The sequence below is a fragment of the Carcharodon carcharias genome, chromosome 16 (genome assembly GCF_017639515.1).
Source record: "Carcharodon carcharias isolate sCarCar2 chromosome 16, sCarCar2.pri, whole genome shotgun sequence".
Lineage (NCBI taxonomy): Eukaryota > Metazoa > Chordata > Chondrichthyes > Lamniformes > Lamnidae > Carcharodon > Carcharodon carcharias.
This window is the reverse complement of record NC_054482.1, coordinates 63,744,778-63,769,706: the sequence shown is the minus strand read 5'-3', so window position 1 is coordinate 63,769,706 and position 24,929 is coordinate 63,744,778. Positions and strand designations below refer to the sequence as shown.

Genomic DNA, 24,929 nt, shown 5'->3' with positions numbered 1-24,929 from the left:
TTCTTCCATGGGATGCAGGCCCTTCACATCGACCTCATGGCCCAAATAAACTACCTCTTTGGCTTGGAAAAGACATTTTTCTTGTTTCAAGCATACCCCCACTTGTGAGAAGCGCTTCAGCACCTCCTCCAAATTAGTTAAATGCTCTTCGTCAGTTCGTCTAGTGACTAAGACATCATCCAGATAAACAACAATATGGGGAAGTCCCTGAAGCAGATTTTACATGGTAGACTGGAAAATAGTACATGCCGATGAGACCCCAAAGGGTAGTCGAGTACGTTGATACAATCTTCGATGTGTATTGCTGATCATGAATTCTCTAGAGCCTTCTTCCAACTCTACCTGCTATTAGGCGTGATTCATATCGAGTTTTGAATATGTGATGCCCCCTGCCAATTTCGAATATAATTCAGCAATCTTCGGCATTGGGTGTCCATCAAGTTTGGCCACTCCGTTTACAGTTAACTGACAGTCACCGCATAAGCGAACACTTTGGTCTGGCTTCATTACGGTTACTGTGGGTGCCGCCCACTCGGAAAATTGCACCAGTTATAAGACACCCAACTTATCCAGCCTGTTTATCTCAGTCTTGACCTTGTCCCATAGAACATAAGGGACTAGTCTGACTCTGATAAATCTGGGGGTTGCGTTAGGGTCTACATGGATTTTGGCATGTAGCCCACGAATCCTTCCTAGCTCGTCACTGAAAAGGAGAGCGTACTTTTGTAACAATTCCTGTAAGTTTCTCGTTCAGATTTGAAAAATCTCAGCCCATTACAATTTAATCTTTTTGAGCCAGTTGCAACCAATTAAACTGGGACCTGCCCCAGCTACTACTATAAGGGGTAAATTTGCAGACTGATCCCCAGACTGCATCAGGACTTGACATATTTCACTCTTATTTCTTCACCCATGTATGTTTTTAATTTAGTATCTGATTGTTCCAAACTTAAAGGATGGACTCCTTTATTTAAGTCTCTGAACGTATGTTCTCCTATGACAGAGAATGATGTCCCAGTATCGACTTCCATCTTGATGGGTTGTTCATTGACTCTAAAGACTACCTGGATTGGCTCAGTTCTACCCAATTTCAGGTTGTATAATGAATAGATGACAGATTCTGCTTCCTCTGGTTCTTCAATGAGACAGATTTCGCGATTTCTACGTTTGTTTTTAAAATGCTGTCTCAATTTATCTTGACAGTGCCGTATTATGTGATCATAGTGGTGGCAGAAAAAGTATTCGATATTTCTGAACTGTCGATCGCCTGCAGGCTACCTGGATGCATTTCTCTCATTAATGTTGTGGGTTTTCACTGTAGTACCGTTGTTCTTCAATGGTCTGTACTCCTTTCTGCGGAGTCCAACGTTTTCACACCTTTTGTTACCAACCCTCGCCGCCCTACAAGATGGACAGCGTCATTTTCTGTTTCTTTTATTGCCTCCGAGTCTCTAACAGCGCTCTCCATGGCTGTTGCCAATTCTAATGCCTTACTGAAGTCTAGATTAGTTTCAGATAGCAATTGCTTTTGAATAGCATTGTCCCCGATTCCACATATCAATTGGTCTCTCAACATGACATTAATTGAAGTTCTGAACTCACCATATTCCGTTAATTCCTTTAAAGCAGCTATGTAGCCAGTGATTGTCTCTCCTGGAAGTCTATTCCTCGAATTGAATTTAAAATCCTGCATAGCGACTGAGGGCTTTGGCTTCAGGTATTTTTTTTACAATGGTTACTAAGTTGTCAAAAGTCTTTGTATCGAGGGTGTTAGGTGACGTGAGACTGCGGATTAGTCCATACTTTTTGCTCCCACATGTGGACAAAAGAATCACCCTCTTGTTGCCCTCTGCCGCAATGTCGTAAAGAAGAACACTAGGCGTTTGATATAATGAGACCAGTCATCAGAAATGGGGTTGAATGGTTCAAGCTGCCCAAACTGCGGCATACTCAATGACTAAGAAGACTGCGCTTTCAAACGGCTTTCAAGGTAGTGGCGAAGTAACATAGCTAGCTTACTGCGGCTTTCTTGATTTCTGTCAATTGATCCAGTTTATCTTTGTTGCCAGTTTTATGTTTTTGGTTATCAGGTTCACTTTGTCCGACGAACACTAGCTGCGCCCTTGATATTAACATATGAGTTGGTGCTTGAAACAATATAGGCAGAGAGACCGATTTACTGAACAAACACTGGTAGTTTATTGGAACTAAGAACAGAACACTAACAGCATGTGTGCTTCTTCAATCAGCTCCAGCTCTAGACTTAGTTACCCAAGAAGCCCGCACTGTGTAGCGATTGGTCAATATAGCCATATGGTCAACTAACTATATTCTCTTAAAGGTACATAGCACTCCACTTTATCACACTCAACATCATCTAGGACAAAGCAGTCCACTTGATTGGCACTCCCTCCACCACCTCACACATTCACTCCCTTCACCACAAGTGCACCGTTTCTGCAGTTTGACAATGCACTGCAGCAATTCACCAAGGCTTCTTTGTCAGCACCTTCCAAACCCATGATCTCCATTACCTACACCACATAGACTGCAGTGATTCAAGGATGCAGCTCACCACCACCTTCTCATGGGCAATTAGGAATGGATAATAAATTCTGGCCTTGCCAACAATGTCCACATCTAGTGAACAAATTAAGACAGTTAAGAAATAGAAACAGCCATTTTTCTCCTTGAGCCTGCTCCACATTAAAATCATGTGGCTTTAACTTCTTCATTTTTCTGCCTGTCCCCATTAGCTTTGATTCCCTTGTAGATCAAAAATCTGTCTAATTCAGCCTTGAATATCTCCAATAACCTAGTTCACTGGGGTAGTGAATTCCAAAGATTAACAACCTTCTGAGAAAAGAAATTCTTCCTTGTCCCCATTTTAAATGGGAAACCCCTTATTTTAAAACTGTGCCCCCTAGTTCTAGATTCTCCCACAAGAGGAAACATCCTCTCAGCATCTACCCTTTCAAGTTCACTCAGAACCTTCTATGTTTCAATAAGATCACCTCTCATTCGTTTAAACTCCAATGAGTATAGGGCCAACCCAATCAACCTTTCCTCATAACACAATCCCTCATTCCAGGAATCAACCCAGTGAACTTTCTCTGAACCGCCTCCAATGCAAATGTATCCCTCGTTAAGTAAGGAGACCAAAACTGTACATACACCATGTGCAGTCTCACTAATGCCCTGTGTGGTTGTTGCAAGGCTTCCCTACTTATATACTCCATTCCCCTTTGCAAATCAACTGCATACTTACTTGTGGAGTTCAGTCAATAGCAATCAGGAGTGGGATATTTTTTCCCTTCTGAACAGCAGGAATACTAAGACCAAATAGTGGCTTTCTGCTAGTCAAGCTGAGATCAGCTAATTCAGCACAGTACATGGATCCAACGCGAGACTTTCTCCTATGTATAGCTCAGAATGACTGTGTGGTCCAATTCTGGCTAAACTTTCTAGAATGCTTTCCCCTCACAAAATGGATTTCTTTTTATAAAAGTTACTATGCTCATTCTCACAGGCTATGCAACATCACCATGCAGTTCATGAGGTATCATACATCGCTAAAGATATCACCGACCACCGAGCCTTTGGTTATATTTGTGGCAAAGAAGGCAATCACCGATTTGTGGCAATAAAGACATCCCAAGCAGTAAGTATAATTTGTTTTAACATGTTTTTAGGGATCATATTAATGCAGCTGTAGGTTGAAAATCATCTAAAAATAATGGGAACATTTCATTTAATAGTTAATGACGTTTGGTTGTTCACTTTATTCAATCGGTTATATATATCAATTGTTAATTGATGCAGATAAGCCTGTACTGTGTGCATTGTCCAACTTCTACTCTCATTTTGACTGTTAGGCTGAACCTGTAATTCTTGACCTGCGAGATCTCTTTCAACTCATCTATGAACTGAAACTTCGAGAGGAGAAGGAGAAAATGGCCCAAAAGGACAAACAATGTGAACAAGCTGTCTATCAGGTAAAAATACTCTTAGCTTTCAACAGTATGATGACAAAGAGCTGAACTGGCAACATTCTGTTTACTAACCATTTCTAGGAATGCAGGTTATGCATAACAAAAAATAAACTATAGCAAACGCTGTCTGTTTTTATTAACAGTAATTTAAAGGTGACTCTGGTATATATCAGCATGGTAGGTAATTATAGATATTATTTGTTTCATTTATGTTATATTTGTTCTAATCATTCGTGAGTTTCTGCTCTCCATCTGTTAGAGTAATAAAGGGGCATTGTTGCCCTTTCAGGGAGATTTTGGATGTTTCATTCCTCAGTATGTTTTGGAGGTGCACACTGGTTTCCAAGAAATTTTGCACCACAGCTATGACCTTTGCTCCGTAAATTTTTGTGATGCAGTTTTTGAGGCAGTACTAAATTTCTGAATAGACTTGAATGATTTTTGTGAGGCATAAAGAATGAGTTCAGTGATGTTGCTACAACACAAAAAACAATAATGATGTACAATCACCACTGGGCAGGTTTAAGTTCAGTCAAGTAACAATACCCTTTGGGTCATTTTCCTAAGTATAAAGGAAGTTGTCATCTTTTCATCTCTTCAAAAGAGAATTTTTTCAAACATAATTCCTGAGCCCAACAAACCAGAAAGGTTCCAAAAGCATTTGACAAATTTGCTTTGATTAATTTTTGTGCTCAACAAAGGGAATAGTGTTAATGTTCGAGTCCAATTTGACACTTCCTCCGAAGAAGAGCCATATTGGACTCAAAACATAAACTATGGACAGAATTTTTCCCTCGTTGAGCAGACACGGCGGGCAGGCCCGGGAGCAGCCACAAAACCAACCACCACCCATGATTGCGCTTCGACCGCAATTTCACGCAGGCTGGCCAATTAACAGCCAGTCAGCATGAAACACACGCTGGGAGCCTCAGCACTGCCAGAGTGGGGGCAGGAGGTGCATGAACACGAAGGTGTGTGCATGCTCAGAGGAGCACGCACTGATAGCTCCCTGAAGGCGCAGAGCTGCCTCAGGGAGCTGACGGATTTTAAATACAAAAAGAAACTTTTAACATGTGAGATAAACATGTCCCCACATGTGAATTAGTCACATGAAGAGGGACATGTGAACAAGGATGTTAAAAATTTTTAATGTTTTTTAGTAAGTGTTGGAAATCCCATCCTACGCGTGGATGAGATTTCATTAAAAATGCAAAGGCCGCCTGGCCTATTTGCCTGCCCGCCAGCCAAACAGCTGAGCAGTCAGTGAAAAATGCATCTTAATTAATTACTTAAGGGCTTTAATAGGCTACTTAATTGTCAGTGGGCATGATGCTGCAGCTTGCGTGCACCCTCCAACCAAAAGATCGCGAGAGTGCGCGATGCTGTCGGGTCGCTCGCCCGACATCATCACGGACTATTTCACTCCCTTTTGTGAAGGGCGCACACCCGCCCACAGGACAAAAAATTCTGCCCTATGTTTCCCTCTCCATAGATGCTGCCAGGCCTGCTGAGTTTTTCCAGCACTTTTTTGCTTTTATTTCAGATTTTGCTTTTATTTTAGGGTTGCAACATGTAATCCAGGCCCCTTGAAATCCAGAGCAGAAATGACTGCTGACTCCACCGAGAAGCCCTTCAACAGCAGAAGGAATCTGAGAAGTTGCTTCCTGTTCCTTAGTGACCACCTCCACCGACATTTCAGAAATTCCATGAAATACAATGGTGGAGTGTTTGCGAACAAGACATTGGTTGGTTGCAATATCTTTAAATGGTGCCTCCCAGAAGGTGCAGAAGTTCCTAGTTGAGTTTTTCACCATGCTTGATGGCCAAACAAAAAATGTGTGCTAAGGAGTGAAAACATGCCTTTGCCTTCCTCCCAATATCAGTAAACTATATTTTTATTTGCATTCAGGTACAAGAGACTTAGTGACCTCATTAATTTGGTCAGTAATCTCACTTAAAGCAGTTTACTGGAGAGTGGTCTTCAGCCCTAAATAAGGCTGCTTTCCTTTGGTGCAAGTCCTAGAGCAGGACCTCCAATTTTTTAGCATCATGAAGAACAGTTTAGCCCAGATTTCTTCTTTGTGCTTTTCTAGCCAATTCCTCAGCTGTTCTTCTGCCACTTCAACCTCCACTTTAATGGTGAGCCTTCGGAGCTTGCAGCCTTACCAAGTATGATATTTTCAGCCAACTGTGCATTGGCCAACTTCCCTCGGCAGTTATAAAATTGTGGCAAACATCTTGATGGATTCTAACTGTTATGAGAAAAGTGAGTTTCTGGTTAACTATTCAATCAAAATGGGTCTTTTGTTTGCATTTGAACACTTCCTTTCACTAAGGAGCCTATAGTTGGACTCGATTTGACAAGATGGAATCAAGCCCCATTACGTATTCTGATAGTCTCAACCCATTTCCCAATAGACAAATGTCCTACAGTGTGTAACTATTCTTAGATTATTATTAAGTTGATCTTAAGTAAGTAGTTTTGTTTGCAGAGGCCACAAGATAGATTATTAACTAGTCTACTGGTACAATTTAGATTTTTCTTCTTATTTTATTATTGAGGTAAAGCATTTGGTTAATGCTAGAAACACTGACCTACTCTAGGTCTTATTTCCTGGCCTGGAGATGCAGTTAGCTGCCATACAAATATTCATTCATAATGAGCATACAGAAGGAAACAAGATTAAAATGAAACAACCAAGAAAATCGATGATAGCTTTAATTGTTCCAACTGCTAATCCAAAAACAGGAATGTGTTTTAATTGAATATAATATTTAAATAATTGCTACTCTTCTACTTTGCAAATCCTGTAATGTGCCTCTTTCCCCAATTATCTTTGTCTGATACTTCTGCTGATTTCTCTCCCTTTGCATTTCTGACTCATTCTAATTCAGACAATTTTGGAGGAAGATGTGGAAGATCCTGTATATCAGGTAATTTTGGGAAACTTACCAAAACAATATTGAAAAGTAAAGGCAGTACAGTTGACGGGTTTACTTATCACTTTAATAATAAAAAAAAAATCTTATTTGATGTTCTTCTTTCGTAAAGTTAAGATCTATTTGTATTTGGATTAATACATTGAATGTCTTGGAAAGGTAATGGCATTGCAATTTGATTTTCAACAAGTGGATACAGCTAGAGCCTAGGCTTTATTCATGACCTCCCATGTATTTGCATGGACCGGCACCCATTGATTGCCTTATTTTTGTATAAAATTTTGCTGCAATGAAATTTTAATTGTGTAAATAAAAGAAGTAAACACTTTTCCATCATTTTGGCAAAATCAAATTAACAACATAGGTTTACCCCTGTTAAGGACTCACCATGGTTCATATCATACTATAACTATATAGTGATCAAAATATGTAGAAACACTCTGATTTCCCCCTCATTAGCCAAGGTGCACCAAGGCCTGTTAGTGTGGCTAAGAATAACTAATTCAACAGAGAGCAGAGTATTCAAATGAGTTTTATTGAAGAGAACTTTAAGTGAATGGCTCCATAGCTCTAAAGTACTTACACTAAGTTGAAACCTCCGAAACTGAATGACCATTTCTCACCATTACTGAAGATATCTGCCCATGAATAGGCCAACCAAACTATATCTTTAATTTAGAACAAAAACAAAAAATGCTGGAAAAGCTCAGCAGGTCTTACAGCATCTGTGGAGCGAAAGACAGAGTTAAAGTTTCGAGTCTGTGTGACTCCTCTTCAGAAGAAGAGTCATACAGACTCAAACCGTTAACTCTGTCTTACTCTCCACAGATGCTGTAAGACCTGCTGAGCTTTTCCAGCATTTTTTGTTTTTGTATCAGATTTCCAGCATCCGCAGTATTTTGCCCTTACCTTTAATTTAGAAGTTGGGTTATTTGTATCCAAAGCAATAGCTGTATCAATGGGAACACATCTGATAGTTTTCAATTCTAGTCTGGCGTCTGTTTTGGCTCAGTGCTAGCACTCTTGACTCTGAGTCAGAAAGATTGTGGGTCCAAGCCCTACTTCACTGCTATAGTGAGTGCTGCACAGCCGAGGCACTGTTGTTTGTTTAAATTGAAACTTTGTCTGCCCTCTCAGGTGGATGCAAAAAATCACATGGCAGAAGATCATCAGACGATTTCTCTTGCCCAACAAAAACCACCTAAAACAGATTTCCTGATTATTATTGTTGTATGCTAATTGACTGCCACATTTGCCCACACAATAATAGCAATGCTGTGAAAATGAATGACTGTAAAGCATTTTGTCACCTCATGAGGACATCATAGGTGCTATTAATGAAGATGATGGGCGTAAAAAGGCTACCTGGTCCATTAAGCTTGCCCCACATTCATGATGGTTACATATAAGTGCAAGTTCTTTCTTTAGCTAAGTTAATTGAGCTGAGCTCTATCTGGATTAACTGTATTATCCTTTCAAAGAAACTAAACTTAGATCAATATAAAAGGAATTATTTTTCATACACTGACAACAGGGATCCTTACTCACTAACCGCACATATTTAGAAGTCATGGGCACACGGCCCGTGATTATCCATTCATTGATTTCAATGGATGGAAAATTACAGACAGTGCAGTCATTGGCGAGGTACTTTGCCAGCAAAATCAGTCTAGAAAATGAGCCCTAAAATATTCCTAGAGCTCACAGCCAAGTTTTCACTTGCATCATCTAACTGCTTTGAAATTGTTTTCTTTATGAGCCTGCTCAGGATGGATTCCAAATGCATTAGAAGACCTATCTTTCATCAGTCAGTCTAACACTAGCTGTATTTCAGCAATCCTTCAAAAGCCCAAGTGAAGTAACAACAAAAGAAATGTAATCCTCCAGAAGACAAATATGTGTCAGACCTTGAAATGTGGTATTAGTGATTTTCTTTTGTAAAACACACTGGGCAAGTCCAGCAATTCAATTCAGACAGATGAATCCCATCTGGAGGATTATGGTTAACTTTCATTCAAATCCATTCTGTTTTGCCAGTTAGTTTTAGCTTTCAGTCTGTGACCATTTGACATGCCATCTTAAAGGGGAAGACATTCTGATATAATTCACCATTGCCCATCTGTGCTGCATCTCAGATGAGAGAATGTATTGATGATCATCAGAGAGAAATTGCCCAATGGTCATATGAGAATCAAATACAGTAAGCATGCTTCAGATTTTAACATTGTTCTCTGAAACTTTTTTAACCACTAATTTATATTATTTTGGGCACTGCATTCCTAAGAACCTTAGGTGATAGGTATTATTAAAAATTAAAAGAAAGACTTGAGTCTATATAACATCTTATAATAGGGGATGGTAGCCTAGTGGTAGGGCTTGAACTTTCTAGGAGTGGCAATCAGCATCGGATTGCCACTCTATGCCCAATTACTTACATTAATTTTTTTCTCAGCCTGTTTCACCCAACCTCCCAACTCAGGCTGAGCAAGATAGGCAGTGTAGCATGTCCCCGGGGCCCAGCATCGAACTGCAGGAGAGTCAAAGGGAAGGTGTCCATTCCTCCTTTTTTACGGTACTAGCTGCCATAAACCAGCTAAGTTTTAAGGTCCATTGATATTTAAAGGTCCTTGAAGTGGCTAGGATTTGCAGCTGGGAGGGTTCAGAGTTTGGGGAGGGCGGGATTGGAGGTTGGGGGTATCGGAGGTCGGGGATGGTGTCAGGCCTCAGAGGGAGGTTGGGGGCGTCAGGCCTTGGTGGGGGCCGAAGGTTAGGGAGGGGGTGTCAGGGCCTTGGGGGGCCAGTGTCGGGTATTGGGGGTTCAGAGGTCATGGGGGTGCTGGAAGTCAGGGAAGGAGGGTGTCAGGCCTTGTGGGGCGGGGGGTGTCAGGCCTCTGCGTGGGGGTGTGTCCAGTCTCGGGTGTTGGTTCGGGCCTCAGGGGAGGGTGGTCAAGCCTCGGGTCAGGTCAGGCTGGCCTTGCAAGGGGCTGGGGAGGTGAGGGTGTCGGGGCCACCAGGGGTGAATGGAGGATTCACATGCAGGTGGGGGGATCCCGTAGCGGGGTTAGTGGGAGAACCTTGGAGGGTCAGGGAGTGTGGTAGTCCAGTTGGTGAGGTAGTCAGGGGTGGAAGGGAGACCCCTGGGGGTCAGTGGCATGGAGGTTGTCCCATAGGAATCGGTCTGGATTTGTACAATAGTTACCCAGAAGTTAGAAGTGGTTTTAATTCTTCTAACTTTTTCCAGGTAGCTATTGGTGTAACTCAGAACCATCTGCAGTTTGCGATTTAAATCGCATTTTTGGATGGTTCCCAGTGCAGGACAATTGCCTAGGGGAAGTTTGCACTTTTGGGCAATTGCCGTGCAAAACATACTTGTGAACCTCCGAAGGAGATTCGCCAGCACATCTTTGGCTGCATCTGCCAATCTGACGCTGGTGAGCTCTGAAGTTATAGCCCAGTGGCCAAAATTTTGTCTGGGTGGGATTCCTCATGACAGGCCTAAAAGCTCAGAGAAACCCCTTTCTGCAAGACCAGAGCTGCATTTTATCAGGATCAGGCAACTAATTGGTTGCCACTGGGGCTGCCATCCCCATTAAGGGCTGCTGCTTACCCGCAGGAGCAGCCGGCCAGTCGGAGAGCTGGCAGCTCAGCAAAACCACTGGCAGTGGTCACCACTCCTGGGATGTACCTGATAGAAGAGGGAGTAATGGAAGGTCACCACACTCCCAAACAGGTAGTTGGAGAAGGGTGGAAGTGGCAGGGGGGTGCTGGTGTGGGGGTGGTGAGGACAGGTGACACTGTAGCTGCAGGGCTGACCGCTCTCTGGGACAAAGAGTGTCAGAATAGGAGCCCACCCCCCTACTCAAAGCCTGCTGGAATGGCACCAGAGTTTACCTGAAGGTCTCCCCACAAGGGGAAATGCCCATCCACCACTGGTAAAATGTCAGCAGTGTCAGAAACAGGCCTTTAATCGGTCACTTAAACGTCTCAACTGGCCTCTGGATCTGTGGGCTTTTTGCCACATTCCCCATTGCTGGCAAACTGTCATGATGGCAGGAAGGCAACAGACGCTCGACCCCACCCACCCTTCCCATGACATTTTATGGCCCCTCCACTGCCTCCCAGCCTGTGCCCAGCAGGCTGATAAAATTCAGCCCAGCAATGCAGACGCCCAGACTAATGCTCCAGAAATATGAGTTCAAATCCCACCAGGACAGCTGAGGGAATTCAAATTCAATTACTTAATAAGTCTAGAAGAAAAACTAGAGTCAGTAATGATCTTGAAACAACTGAATTGTGGTAAAAATCCTTCTGGTTCACTAATGTCCTTCAAGGAAGGAAATCTGTTGTCCTTACCCGATCTGGCCTGTATGTGATTCTAGATCCACAGCAATGTGTTTGACTTTTAATTGCCTTCTGAAATGGGACAACAGAGCCTCTGAGACGCCTAGCAAACACTCAGTTATATCAAACCACTACAGAAAAGTTGAATAAGAATAAAACCAGACAGACCAGCCAGCATCGACCTAAGCATTAGAAATGACAAAAGCACACCTTCCCAGTCGCAAAAGGCTATTCACTAACATCTGGCGACTTATGCCGAAAATGGAAGAGCTATCCCATGGCCTAATCAAGCAACAGCCTGACAGGAATACTCACTGAATCATACCTTACAGGCAATGTTCCAGTCTGCTCCATCATCACCCATGGGCATGTCCTGTCTCACCACAGGACAAACCCACCAGAGGTGGGTGGCACAGCAGTATACAGTCAGGAGGGAGTTGACCTGGGGGTCCTCAACATTGAGCAGAATTTTCTGCCCCCATGGGAGGCAAGAAAGGAGGCAGGAGAGCCTGAAAACTCAGTGGGTTGGTGTCAGGACCAATGCCTAATGCCTTCCCACTTGCACCGGAAGTAGGCTCTGGGCAGAAACGCCCGTGATTGACCTCCCATCACCGCCTCCACTTGAGACCATTAAGTGCCAATTAAGGGCTTTTTCCCATCTTTACTGCAATCTTCCCAGCTCCAGGTAGGCCTGCCTACATGCGGCCTGCACAACTGGTTAAACTGTGCAGGCTGTGTGCAACTGGAAGAGTGGGGAACCCTTGATCTACACTAACCTGTGCATGATCGAGGGCATGGACAAGGGGCAGGGGAATAACCGCTGACAGCCAACATGCCGCCATGGCTTTCAACCTCATAGCCCTCCCCTCCCCTCGACGCTCATGCCTAGAGACACCCCCACAATGGTACTTAACTTTTACCTGGGTGGTTCTAAGATCCTGGGACTCTGGTGGGTGTTGTTCCAGCAGCGTCCATGACCTCCTCCGCATCACTGCTTAGTGTAAGAGCTGCTAGCCTCTCATTGGTGGAATGTCTATCCTGGGTCCTCAGTTGGGAACAAGGCCCACCATTGTCCTCTTAACTGCCTGATTGGCAGAAGATACGGTGGGCCTTTCTCCTATGAATCAGCGCGGGTGTCTCTTTTTCAGGCAGCATGCGAGACACCCACTGACAAAGGAAGATTCCATTCATTGAGTCCAGAGCCTCATGGCATCAGGTCTAACTTGAGCAAAGAAACCTCCTGCTGTTTACTACCTACCAGCCACCCTCAGCTGAACCACCTGGAAGTAACTGAGCTAGGGCAAAGAATGTACTCTGGGTAACGGATATCAGTGTTCACAGCCAAGTGTAACTCAGTAGCACTACCACTGACCAAGTTAGAAGGACATATCTGCCAGACTGGGCCTGCGGCAGGTAGAGAGGGAACCAACATGTGGGAAAAACCTACTTGACCATATTCTCACCAATCTACCTGTCGTAGATGCATCTGTTCCTAACAGTAAGGTAAGAGTGTCCACCATCCAGGTCTGTGGAGACAAGTCCTAACTTCAAACTGAGGATACACTCCATCGTGTTATGCCTCCTTCCTCGTTGGACTGGAAACATGCTGATGTAGAAAATTCCCCTGAACAGACTCTAGGAACTCTTGCCTTTCCCTGCCTTTTACACTACTACCATCCCAGTCTATATTAAGATAATTAACATTTCCCATTATAACTGCTTGATAATTCTTGCACCTCTCTGTAATTTCTTTACAAACTTCTTCCTCTATATCTTTCCCGCCAGCTGGTGGCCACAGAATGCACCCAACAATGTAATGGTACCTCTATTGTTTCTCAGCTCCAACCAAATAGGTTCTATCTTTGACCCTTCTAGGACATCCTCTCTCTCCAGTGAGGGGGACTCTGAGAGCCCAGGAAGGGGTTTTGAAGGGCAGGCAGCGAGGAACAAAGGGTGGGTAACAATTTGTCCCCGATGGGCACATGGCACCCTCCAAATGATGCCCCCCCCATCCGACCTTTCTTCCTGCACCCTTTCAACGTGGCCTCAAAAAATGGCCTACCCACATCAACTGTATTATGGCATGGGCAGCAAAATATCCCAGTCAACTGGCTTGGCAATAAGCTCAATTGACCTTTGATTATTTATTTAAATATGGCAGGTGGCTGCTGACGTCGGCACTGCCCACCTAACATCTTATGGGGGTCAACTCAGCGGTGGGTGGGAAAGTGTCGCCTGGGCACCCCTTCTATTTTAGGTGCATCCCTGCTGAAAACATGGCCAGTGGAGGGCTGTAATACCCAACCCATATTTCCATGTAGCTACCTGTGCTTGTAGCTCACCAACCATATTCACCACATTCCCATGCATTCACATATATGCAAAGTAATTTAATTTAGGACATATTTCATTCCTCTTACTCTGACCCCACCTAATACCATACTCTTTCCTACTCTAGCACCACCTGTCTTTCCCAATTCTGCTTGCGCCTTGGTTTTCCTCTTTTATCTTGTGATTCCCACGAAAATGCAGGTTAGTTTAAACCCATTCCAACAGAACTAGCTAATCACTCTGCAAGAACACTGGTCTTAGCTTTGTTCAGGTGCAACCCATCCAGCCTGTCTAGGTCCCACTAGGTCAACTGTCAATCATCAGATAAAGTGATGGAAGGTGTTGTCGACAGTGCTATGAAGCAGCAGCTACTCAGCAATAACCTGCTCAACAATGTTCAGTTTGGGTTCTGCCAGAGCCATTTGGCCCCTGACTTCATTATCTTTCACCCAAACATGGACAAAAGAACTGAGTTCCAGAGATGATATAAGAGTGGCTGTTGTTCATATCAAAGCAGCATTTGACAAAGTGTGACATTAAGGAGCCCCAGAAAAATTGAGATCCATCAAGGGGAAAACTCCCCAGTGGTTTGAGTTTTGAGTTACACGTAGCACAAATGAAGATGGAGTTGTTGGAGGCCAATCATCTCAGCCTCAGCACATCACTGCAGACATTTCCCAGGGTAATGTTCTAGACGCAACCTCTTCAGCTGCTTCATCAATGGTCTTCCCTCCACCTTAAGGTCAGAAGTAGGGATGTTTGCTGATGATTGCAGTGTTCAGTCCCATTTGCAATTTCTCAGGTACTAAAACAATCCGTGTCCTCATGCAGCAAGACCGGGACAATGTTCAGGATTGTGCTGATAAGTGGTAATTATTATTCATGCTGTGCAAGTGCCAGACAGTGACCACCTCCAAAAAAAGAGAACATTCAATGGCATTACCATCAACAACATGCTGAGGTAACCAATGGCCAGCGACTTAACTGGATGAGTCATATAAATACCGTGAATACACGAGCAGATCAGAGGCTGAGAATCCTATGTTGATTGACTCACCTCCTAACAGCCGAAAGCCTGCCTGCCATCTAAAGTCAGGAGTGTGATGGAATACTGCTCACTTGCCTGGATGAGTGCAGCTCCAACAACAATCAGGAAGCTCAATGCCATACAGGACAAAGCAGCCTGGTTCTTCGGCACCCTGTCGACCACCATAAACACTCACCCCCGCCACCAGTGCACAGTGGCAGCAGTGTATACCATCTACAAGATACACTGCAGCAACTTGCTAATGTTCCTTCAGTAGCACCTTCCGAACCCGTAACCTCCACAACCTAGAATAACAAGAACAGCAGGCGCTTGGGAACACCTTCGACTGCAAGTTCCCCTCCAGGTCACACAACATCCTGACTTGGAAATGTATTGCCATTCCTACAGTGTCACTAAACCAAAATCCTGGAGCTCCCTTCCTACTAACACTATGGTGTACTTACACCAGATGGGCTGCAGCATTTCAAGAAGAAGGTTCACCACCACCTTCTCAAGGGCCATTAGGGATAGACAATAAATGCTGGCCTTACCAGCAATGTTCACATTCAATAACAGCAAAAATTTATATTTTTGTAGCAACATTAATGTAATAAACCATCCCAAAGCACTTCACAAGACCTTCATAAAACAAAACATGACTCTGAGACACATAAGGAAATATTAGGTCAGATGACCAAAAGCTTGGTCGAAGAGATAGGTATTAAGGAGTGTCTTAAAGAAGGAAAGCATAATAGAATGGCAGAGGGGTGTAGAGAAGGTATTCCAGAGCTTTGGGCCTAAGCTACTGGAAGTGCAGCTACCAATAATGGGGCAATTAAAATCAAGGCAATTCAGATATTCTTGGTGGGTCATGGGTTTGGAGGGGATTAAGGAGATAGCTAGGGATGATGCCATGGAGGGATATGAAAAAAAGATGAGAATTTTAATTAAGACATTGCATGATTGGAATTCAATGTTGGTCAGCAAGGATAACTGTGATTGGTGAAGAGGACATGGCATGAATTAAGACACAGTATGCAGAGTTTTGGATGACTTCAAATTTGCAGAGGTTAGAATGTGGGAGACCAGCCAGAAGTGCATTGAATTAGTCATGTCCAGGGTTAACAAAGGTACGAGTGAGGGTTTCAGCAACAGATGCGTGAAGACAGGCACAGTCAGGCAATATAACAGAGATGGAAATAGGCAGTTTTAATGATGGTGCAAATATGTACTTGGAAACTTGTTTCAGGTAATTTCTGCTATCCAATGCTGGATGTTGGATCAGCAGTTTGATAATTGAGCAACATTGGAGGAATCAAAAGAGGTGGTGGTGAAGTTGAATTAAACAAATACTAAAAATCTTCAAAAAGATCCTAAAGTGCTTCACACACTCTCTAATTCCTTCCTTTTAAATTCAGCAACCAATTTACACATTTAATCATTTTTTAGAACAGAACTTGAGTATTGCTGGGGAAAGAAATATGGCGAAGCTTTTTGTCTTGCACTTATCAGGTCACTGCACAAGAATACCAATATAAGGAGAAAACAATAATTTATATTGTATGTGAAGAGAGTGCTCATTCATTGGCAAGTGGACTCTGATTGATGGAGACACTGCTGCATTCATGGCAATGTGTCTACCAATCAGAGTCCACTTGCCAACCGATCAGCACTCTCTTCACACACAGTATAAATTGTTGCTTTCCCCTTATATTGATATTCTTGCAATGTGTCCTGATGAGCGCATGACAAAAAGCTTCAACATGTCTCTTTATTCAGCTTACACATCATGGGATGAACTTAAAGCCAAGCCACCAAGCAAAAAAACTGGGATGAGGTCAGTTAAAATGGAGTGGGCTACATAGCTAGCTACCCCAATCTGTCTGACTGCAGCTTTAAATTACAAGTAAAATGAACACCTGCCCTAAGCCAGCAGGGCCCTTTTTTAAATATGTTGATCATGTCACTGCAGAGGCCTCACTGCAATGTTAACCTGAGGCATGAACAGGGCAGCAGTGGTGGTTTCCTTGCCAGGCAAAAGATGTCAAGAAGTGGATATGAGGTCAGACGAGGCTCAGAAAGGTAACTTATTTTTAAAAATATAAAGTTTCCTTGTGGGCCAGAAGTACCGATACAGGTCTCATAAAGCAAGACGGATTTAGCGCTTTTCAGAGCCACTGGATGTCTCAAAGCACTTACAGCCAATGAAGTACTTTTGAGGGTAGTCACTGTTGTAATGTAGGAAACGCGGCAGCCAGGTTAAGCACAGCAAGATCCCACAATGTGATAATGACCAGATAATCTGTTTTTGTGATATTGATTGAGAGATAAATATTGGCCAGGACATCGGGGATAATTCCCCTGCTCTTCTTCAAAATACTGCCATGGCTTATAAAAACCTGAGCAGGCATATGGGGCTTCGGTTTACTGTCTTACCTGAAAGATGATACTTATGAAATTGCAGCACTCCCTCAGTATCGCACTAGAGTGTCAGCCTGGACTTTTGTGCTCAAGCCCTGGAACGGAACTTGAACCCAGACCCTTAGGACTTGACCCTATCTCATACTTCCCTTTCTCTACCCGTCCCCTGACTACTATGCCTGTTAGATCCAATAAACCTCCCCTTGCTTACTTACCATATACCAGAGATTATTGGTTAAGGTCCCTGGTGGTAGTCTTCTAAAGAGTGCCTTTAGTATAATAAAATGTCCAACAGTAGCTGCTTCCCAAATAGTTCCAGGCCATTTTGGTCAGAAAGTCGGTCATTGGAAATGAGGCTGAGCTATTAAACTCAGCTGGGACTCTCTGCTGCCAATCCTGAACAGGCCAGCCATTCATTAGGCCATATTCCCAACCAGGACTTAAAATCAACCAATCAGATGAATAACCAATTAATCTAGTTTCAGTGATGTAAATTGAAACAGAAAAATTTGCCAAAGTGCCAAACTTTCACAGTTTCCTACAATTGTTAACATCAAGTTGAATCACTAGATCACATGGGATCCAGGCTTAATGACAGTCTAGGATTCCATTAGTGCAGCACAGGCATGTCAACCTCAGTTTTGTATTCAACCCCTGGAATCCAATCATCCATAGTAGGCAGGAACTTCACCACAATATGGGAGTGGGAACAGAGGTGGGAAGATGTGAAATTTCATGCTGCCAGTCAATGTGCCAGTTTACCAGCACCATCCCTTCCCTGAGCTATTTTTGGGAACCGAGCAAGCACCTACCCACAAGCAGGTAACTAATTAAGGTAATAAAAGACCAATTAAAGCCATTCATCAGAGGAAAACAGGAAAATTCCAGTCAGCCTTCAGGCCTCCTGTGGCATCGGTAGCATGGTAGTTGCCTGGAGGTCTCTGGGGAAGCAAGCACTCCAGGATGACCCTGAAGCCCATGCCCACCTATCTGGTCACAGCTGCAGCCACAGGCCCCCTTGTGGAGAGGTTTCCCCTCCGCAATGGTGGCATGGCAGCTGTGGCCATTTTTGAGTTCAGACCTTTTAAAATTGCAGAGGGGATGTGTCAAAATGGAAGCACCCTCTCTCTCCTTACCTGCAATGGCAGGCTGCATCTCTGGCCCAAGGCTATTCTATTGACCCTTCTAGTTGGAGAGCCTGCCTGCCATCCTTACTTGGACAGTGAGCTTGCCCTCTGGCCGCTAATTGGCCAAACAAGGGCAAATCAGGTGAGTTGATTCCAACACCAGTGTCCCAACCCAAAACAGAAACTCTTGTCCAGGGTTAGTTAAGTGCTATTAACCGAGCCAAGCTGATGTTTTTGTGCCAGAATCAAGTTCCCTTGTTACTTGTTAATTCATTGTTCTCTATAAATTCTCTCTAGTTCTATGTATCCTGCAGTCATAAATCATGTACCCACTATAACTTTGCCCATGAAATAAATGCAGTGAGTTGAGGAATTCCCAGTTATTTATATTTCTAGCTATTTATATTTAATAATTTCATATTTTTTTTTTATATTTCTTGTATCTTCTACCCTAATTGCCTTCAATGTACTATGCAGTATGTTAGTTTTCATTTGCACATCTTTTATTTTACATCCAATCCACCTGTGTTGCAGTCTTTTATTTTATTTTCCATTGCTTCCTTCTATCCAGTTATCTCTTCTACTCAATTATTTTTTCATCTCTTGACTTGGTTCTTTAGTAGAGTTGGAACCAGTTTACAATGTTTATAGAACAACTTCACAGAACAATACACGTAACAGCCATTATAATCAAATGGAATTTTGGTATTAAGACACACAACATATTATGCAGAATGTGGCATCTTTGTTATATTCATTTAATGTCAAAAATAGCCTTTTCATGTGAGTGGGCTTTAAGATGTTTATACCCCATTGGCACCCACACATCACCTTCAGACACTTTTTGAATAAATCTCTGTCACAGATATCTTAATAACTCTTCTTTGAATGCTAATTTTCATCACTAGGACATATCTAAATTTGGAAGGTTATAAATCTAAACTTAGATTAATCAGATAAGAGCAATGATTGTATAAATTCACACGCCCAACCAGCGGAGGAATCATCTAGCACTATAGCAAGACTAATCCATGATGGATTTTCAGAGTACTCACAATGTTGTTCATGAATGTAATGGCTTGTTTGACAAGCAAGGAAAATTGACTAGCCCAAAAAAAAGGAAATATAATGTTACTTACAAAGGAAGAGTTTATTCAGTGTATAGCTGAGCTATATGGACCGGGATTGGCCCAAGTTAGATAGTCTCTCTTGTGTTAATTGGTCTCTGTCAGGGTGGCAATGGAACCACAAATATTATCTTCAGAACCTCAGGATTAGGCACAAAGTTTCTAACTGTTTTTCGACAACCCTGCTGATGTGCACACTTGCTGATGACAGTAAGGACAGGATTGGCAATGCTCCTATGGTAAAATATCTGCAATTATTGTCCAAACTCACACAGGCATAAGGACCATTTTACCAGCTACCAGGGTATAGCAATGGACAATGTGGTTGCACTCCAGCAAGGAATTGAATCTTTCAGGAAGAGATAAAATTGTCATGAAAAGAAAACCCTGAAATAATATTAAAGGTCAAATTGAAGAATAGTGTCCAGTTTGTAATGAACTGTGGTAATACATATCTCTATATATAAATATTGCTAAGCAATCTAACATATTAGATCAAAGCTCTGCAATCCTGTCACATCCAGTTGTAAAAGGCAGTGGGTAGTTAAACAACAAATGGAAAGGGGGGGAATCCATCAACATCCCCATCCTCAATGTTGGTGGAGCCCAGCATATCAATGCAAATCCAACTATCAGCAGCCACAATCTCCTACTGAGGTCCTCACCATCACACAGGCCAGTCTTAGGCCAATTTGAGATACCACATGTGAAATGAGGAAACAAGTGGGCATACTGGATACAGAAAGGCTCTGGGACCCCACAACGTTCCTGCTATAGTGCTGAAGATTTCTGCACCAGAACTAGCTGCACCTCTAGCCAGGCTGTTTCCGTACAGTTGCAACATTAGTATTTACACATCATAGTAGAAAATTGCCCAGGTATGTCCTGTCCACAAAAATCAGGCTAAATCCAACCCGGCCAATTATTGCCCCATCAGTCTACTTTCGATCATCACCAAAGTGATGGAAGGTGGCGTTGACAGTTCTATATACTTACTCAGCAATAACAATGCTCAATTTGAATTCTGCCAGGACCACTAGGCTCCAGACCTCATTACAGCTTTGGTCCAAACGTGGACATATGGGTTGTGTTCCAGAGGTGTGGTGACAGTGGCTGCCCATGACATCAAGGTGCCACACAAGTGCCAGTCAATGACAATTCCCAACAAGAGAGAGCCTAACCATCTACCCTTGACGTTCAATGGCATTAACATTGCCAAATCGACCACCATCAGCATGCTGGGGGGTTCACCATTTACAAGAGAAAAATTAACTGGACCAGCCATATAAAGATGTGACTACAAGAACAGTTTTGAAGCACGGTATTCAGCAGTGAGTAACTCATCTCCTGACTCCCCAAAGCATTTCCACCATCTATAAGGCGCAAGCCAGGAGTGTGATGGAATGCCCTCCACTTGCCTGGATAAGCTCCAACAGTGCTCAAGAAACTTGACAACATTCAGGACAAAGGAGCTACTTGATTGGCACCCCATACATTACCTTAAAGATTCAATCCCTAGACCACCAATGCACGTGTCTGTAGTGTGTACCATCTACACGATGCAATGCAGCAACTTGCCACAACTTCTTGGACAGCGCATTCCAAATCCACAATCTCTACACCTAGAAGAACAAAGTGCATGGGAACATCACCACCTACAAGTTTCCACTCCAAGTCATACACCATCCTGACTTGGAACTATGTTGCTGTTCCTTCATCTTTGCTGGGTCAAAATCCTAGATCTTCCTATCTAACAGTTTTATGAGTATATCTACACACATCGACTGCACAGTTCAAGAAGATGGTTCACCACCACTTTCTCATGGGCAAATATTGATAGGTAATGGATGCTGGCCTTGCCAGCAACACCCATATCCCATGAATGAACAAAAATGAAACCCCCATCTGTATTGCATTTATTTTCACATTAAATAGTTAAAATGTATGCTTCATACACAAGGGCTTGGATATTTGTATTTGTACATTGCCTAAAGGGATCACATCTGAACTGTTTGACTTTGCTATTGAAAGTCAATGAGAGATTGCAGTGTTGAATTAACCCCTTAAGATTTATAAATTATGATGGAATGGTACTGCTGAAGAAATTACAAGTACTCTATATGTCAGTATCTCTTGATTGAAATACAGATAATAAATAATTTCAAATCTCTGAGCCCTGCCTTTGACATTTAATGTCTTATACAAAGTGTTCTAAATAACAGCAATCTCGGACTAATGGATTTTTAGCAACATAGGCAGTCTGATTCAGTGCTTCTAATATGCGTGGAGCTCTTTGTATCTGCCTATGATATAAAACATTATGAAATTGCTGCTCTTATTCTTGCTTTTTGATTTTTCTTTGTTTCCACTTCTTAATTCATCATGTACTTTCCTGCTGTTTTGCCTTTGTGCTTTCCATTTGTGCTGCCAATGTAAACACAGTACATTGTGTTTGAGGCTGGACATGAACCAATCCGTGAAACAGAGGAAAGCATTTACCAGGTACAAAATTTTGGATCTAATCTATTTGAGTAATTTTCCTGATCAATGTGGTGGACACTTTCACTCATAAAAATTCATGCTCAGTAATTCAAATATCATACAAATAAGGCTGCAGAATGAAAACAATTTGTAGTCTCTTAGCCTCACTCAATCTTCAAAATGTGGAAATATTGTTACCCTATTTAAGACTTAAGATATTGTCACCATAGGTATCTATTCATTTGGTTTAAAATTATTTTTGACCTAATGGCTAATAGTTTAAAAATGACTGACAGTTTGTTAATGATAATGCCTTAATTGTAATGAAAACTAATCAATGTTTCAGAGTAATAATAAAATGGTATTTTAATGCCACATTTCAAAAGGTTTTATATGTGAGATTCGTTGGTGTTACAGTAAGGTATCACTGATGCAGGTTTGAAGATGTTTCACGAAATATCCACCGTGGAGAACACATACAGACAGAGTTGAGGAAGTTATCATCTATAGCCTTAAAATAACTACTGACATCAAATTCATGTTGCAGTTGTCTAGGAAACAAGAAAATAATTCTGCTGCGACTCTGTAAATGCATTAGCAACTGTTGCTAAGTGGGACAGTCTCTTATAGTGTCACCAATTTAATTTCCATGTTAAATTCTTGATGGTCTGAATAACCCTCAGCATTGTTTAAACTGGATGCATTTGCTCTAAATGTCATGCCTGTTGAAATGTTAAAATTGTTTTCTATGTGCTGTAATTTGTGATATCAATTTCAAATGCATCATTCATTCTACAAGATTACTAAACAGGTATTATGTAGCCTGTTGGTAAACCCAGTACAACATCTTCAAGGTATTGCATTCTCACAACACCTATCATGGTCAATATCAGAGAAATCTGTCCTTATTATAGTTAGGAATTTCAATTAGCTTATTTAATAATTTTCACTGCTCATTTTTCTTTGAGCTGTTTATCACAGAATTGTTACAAATTGTTGTTTGGTAGTACAAAACTTGAGCATTGCTGAAAAAATACATTTTGTCAAAGCTTTTCATCTTGCACTCATCACAAGAATACCAATGTCAGGGGAAGCAACAACTTTATACTGTATGAGAAGAGCAGTGTAGAATTGGTACAATGCAGTGCATTCGGCCCATCATGTCAGCACCAGCTCTCCGAATGAGCAATTCATCTAGTGCCATTCGCCTGCCTTCTCCCTGTAATTCTGCACATTCTTCCTTGTCAGGTAACAGTCTAATGCCCTTTTAAATGCCTCGAACCTGCCTCCACCAAACTCTCAGGCAATAACATTCCAGACCTTAACTACTCGCTGCATGAAAAAGCTTTTGCTTCTTTTGCCAATTACTTTAAATCTGTGCCCTCTCTTTCTTGATCCTTTCACAAGTGGGAATAGTTTCTCCCTATCTATGCTGTCCAGATGCCTCACTATTTTGAATCTCTCTATGAAATCTCCTCTCAGCCTTCTCTTTAGTAGGGCCTCCACCAGCAGGTAGCGGTATTGGGTGAGAGCTCCGAGGAGGGGAACAGATTGGCCCCTTTGGGCCCCTGCACGCATGGAGTAGAGTCGTTGGGCATCCTGAAGCAAGCTTGAGCCTAGAGGAAGTGGAAGGTAGGAGACAGCAGATGGCCAGAGGGAGCTGGAGGCCAGACAGTGCAAAGGTAAAAGAGAGCGGGAGCCTAATGCAAGCTGACCTGCAGACAGCGGCAGCCCAGACAACGCAGCAGACTGGAGAGTATAGGAGCACCGAAAATGAGTGAAGCTTGAGGGAGCCCAAGCCTGGGGAGCGCTCGAGCGCATAGAATGCAGGAGCTTGGAGAAATTTGAAGTCGTAAGAGAATGGGACTCTGGAGACCGTGGAACCCGGAAAGAACATGACCGTGGAGAAAGTGGGAGACTGCAGAGATCTGGAGACTGTGGGAGTTTTGAGAACATGGGAGCCAGGAGAGATTGGGAGCCTGGGGAGAATGGAAGTCCAGAAGGGAGCCTGGAGAGTGTATGAGGCTGGAGGGATTAGGAGTATCGGGAGAACAGGTGACCAGAGAAAGCAGCAAGTAGCAGGAGCCTAGGACTTGTTAGTTGCTGCATTGTAAGAGCCAAGGCCATGAATAAGTAAATTCAAAGCTTCTGACAGTTGCTAAAGAACTGGGAAGTGGAGCAGGCCTACAGCTACATGAAGAGCTATTTGGACTGACTACTCAGCACCCTTGAGTCTAAGAAGCTCCAAGGAGAGGAAGATTCCCCTTGTGTCCAGGGGATAAAGTAATCTGGTCATGTGGTCATGGGAAGTTAGCAGTAGAAGCTCCATCAATTTCACTCTGCTACTCAGCTGATTAGTGATCAGGAATTATGCTCTTGACGGTCTTCTGGTGGATCTGGGGTGTTGATCATGATTATCCATTGTAAACAATCCATTCATCTAAGTTAAGATTTTCCATTAATGTTTATAAAGATTTGATGTCAGCGGGATATAACCCTCATGCAGTCCATAGGCAAAATCATCCCAGATTTGCACAAAGTACGGAAGCGGATGGGAAAAAGGACATTTTAGCTACCGGCCGCACGGGTGGCTTTTTGCGCCATATCCATTCCCGGCGCGTGCTGCGTCATTAGTAATGCATTCACGGCAAACACACCAGCTCACACACTGGCGGGCGGGCTCGGATTTGCCTGCTCTGCCCTAACCTCAGAGCTTCCTCGCTCTGGGCACCATATTTAAAACACACCAGAGCGCATGCCTATCTCATGCACACAGACCAGGACTTTTCCAGGTGACAGATAGCCCGAAATCTAAGAAGACGGCAGCCTCCAAAATTTAATGATGCTTCATTGGGGTGCCTGCTGTCCTCAACCCCCACTCTGGCTGCAGGACGTCCACCAAAGTCACCAATCAGGCCTGGGAGGAGGTGGCAGCGGCGGTCAGCACCACCAGTGCACGAGGGAGGTCAGACAGCCAGTGCAGAAAGTGGATGAATGTTCTCATCTGTTCTGCCAGTGTAAGTCAACCACTTCATCACTCTCAACTCACACACACACACTCACAAACCCATCACACATCCACAGGGATCTCACACCTCAAGGACAACACTACTAACTCTCACACACACCCTCACATCTCCAT

The 24,929-nt window shown here is 42.9% G+C and overlaps 1 protein-coding gene across 1 annotated transcript in view; it reads left to right on the top strand.

The window, feature by feature from the left end:
- dab1a (DAB adaptor protein 1a) overlaps positions 1-24,929 on the top strand; it is a 198,241-nt gene that overhangs the window by 66,244 nt on the left and 107,068 nt on the right. Inside the window, exons 4-7 of the mRNA XM_041207818.1 lie at positions 3,530-3,661; positions 3,876-3,995; positions 6,888-6,926; positions 21,749-21,808. Coding sequence (XP_041063752.1) covers positions 3,530-3,661; positions 3,876-3,995; positions 6,888-6,926; positions 21,749-21,808 — 351 coding nt within the window. The remainder of the gene's footprint in view (positions 1-3,529; positions 3,662-3,875; positions 3,996-6,887; positions 6,927-21,748; positions 21,809-24,929) is intronic.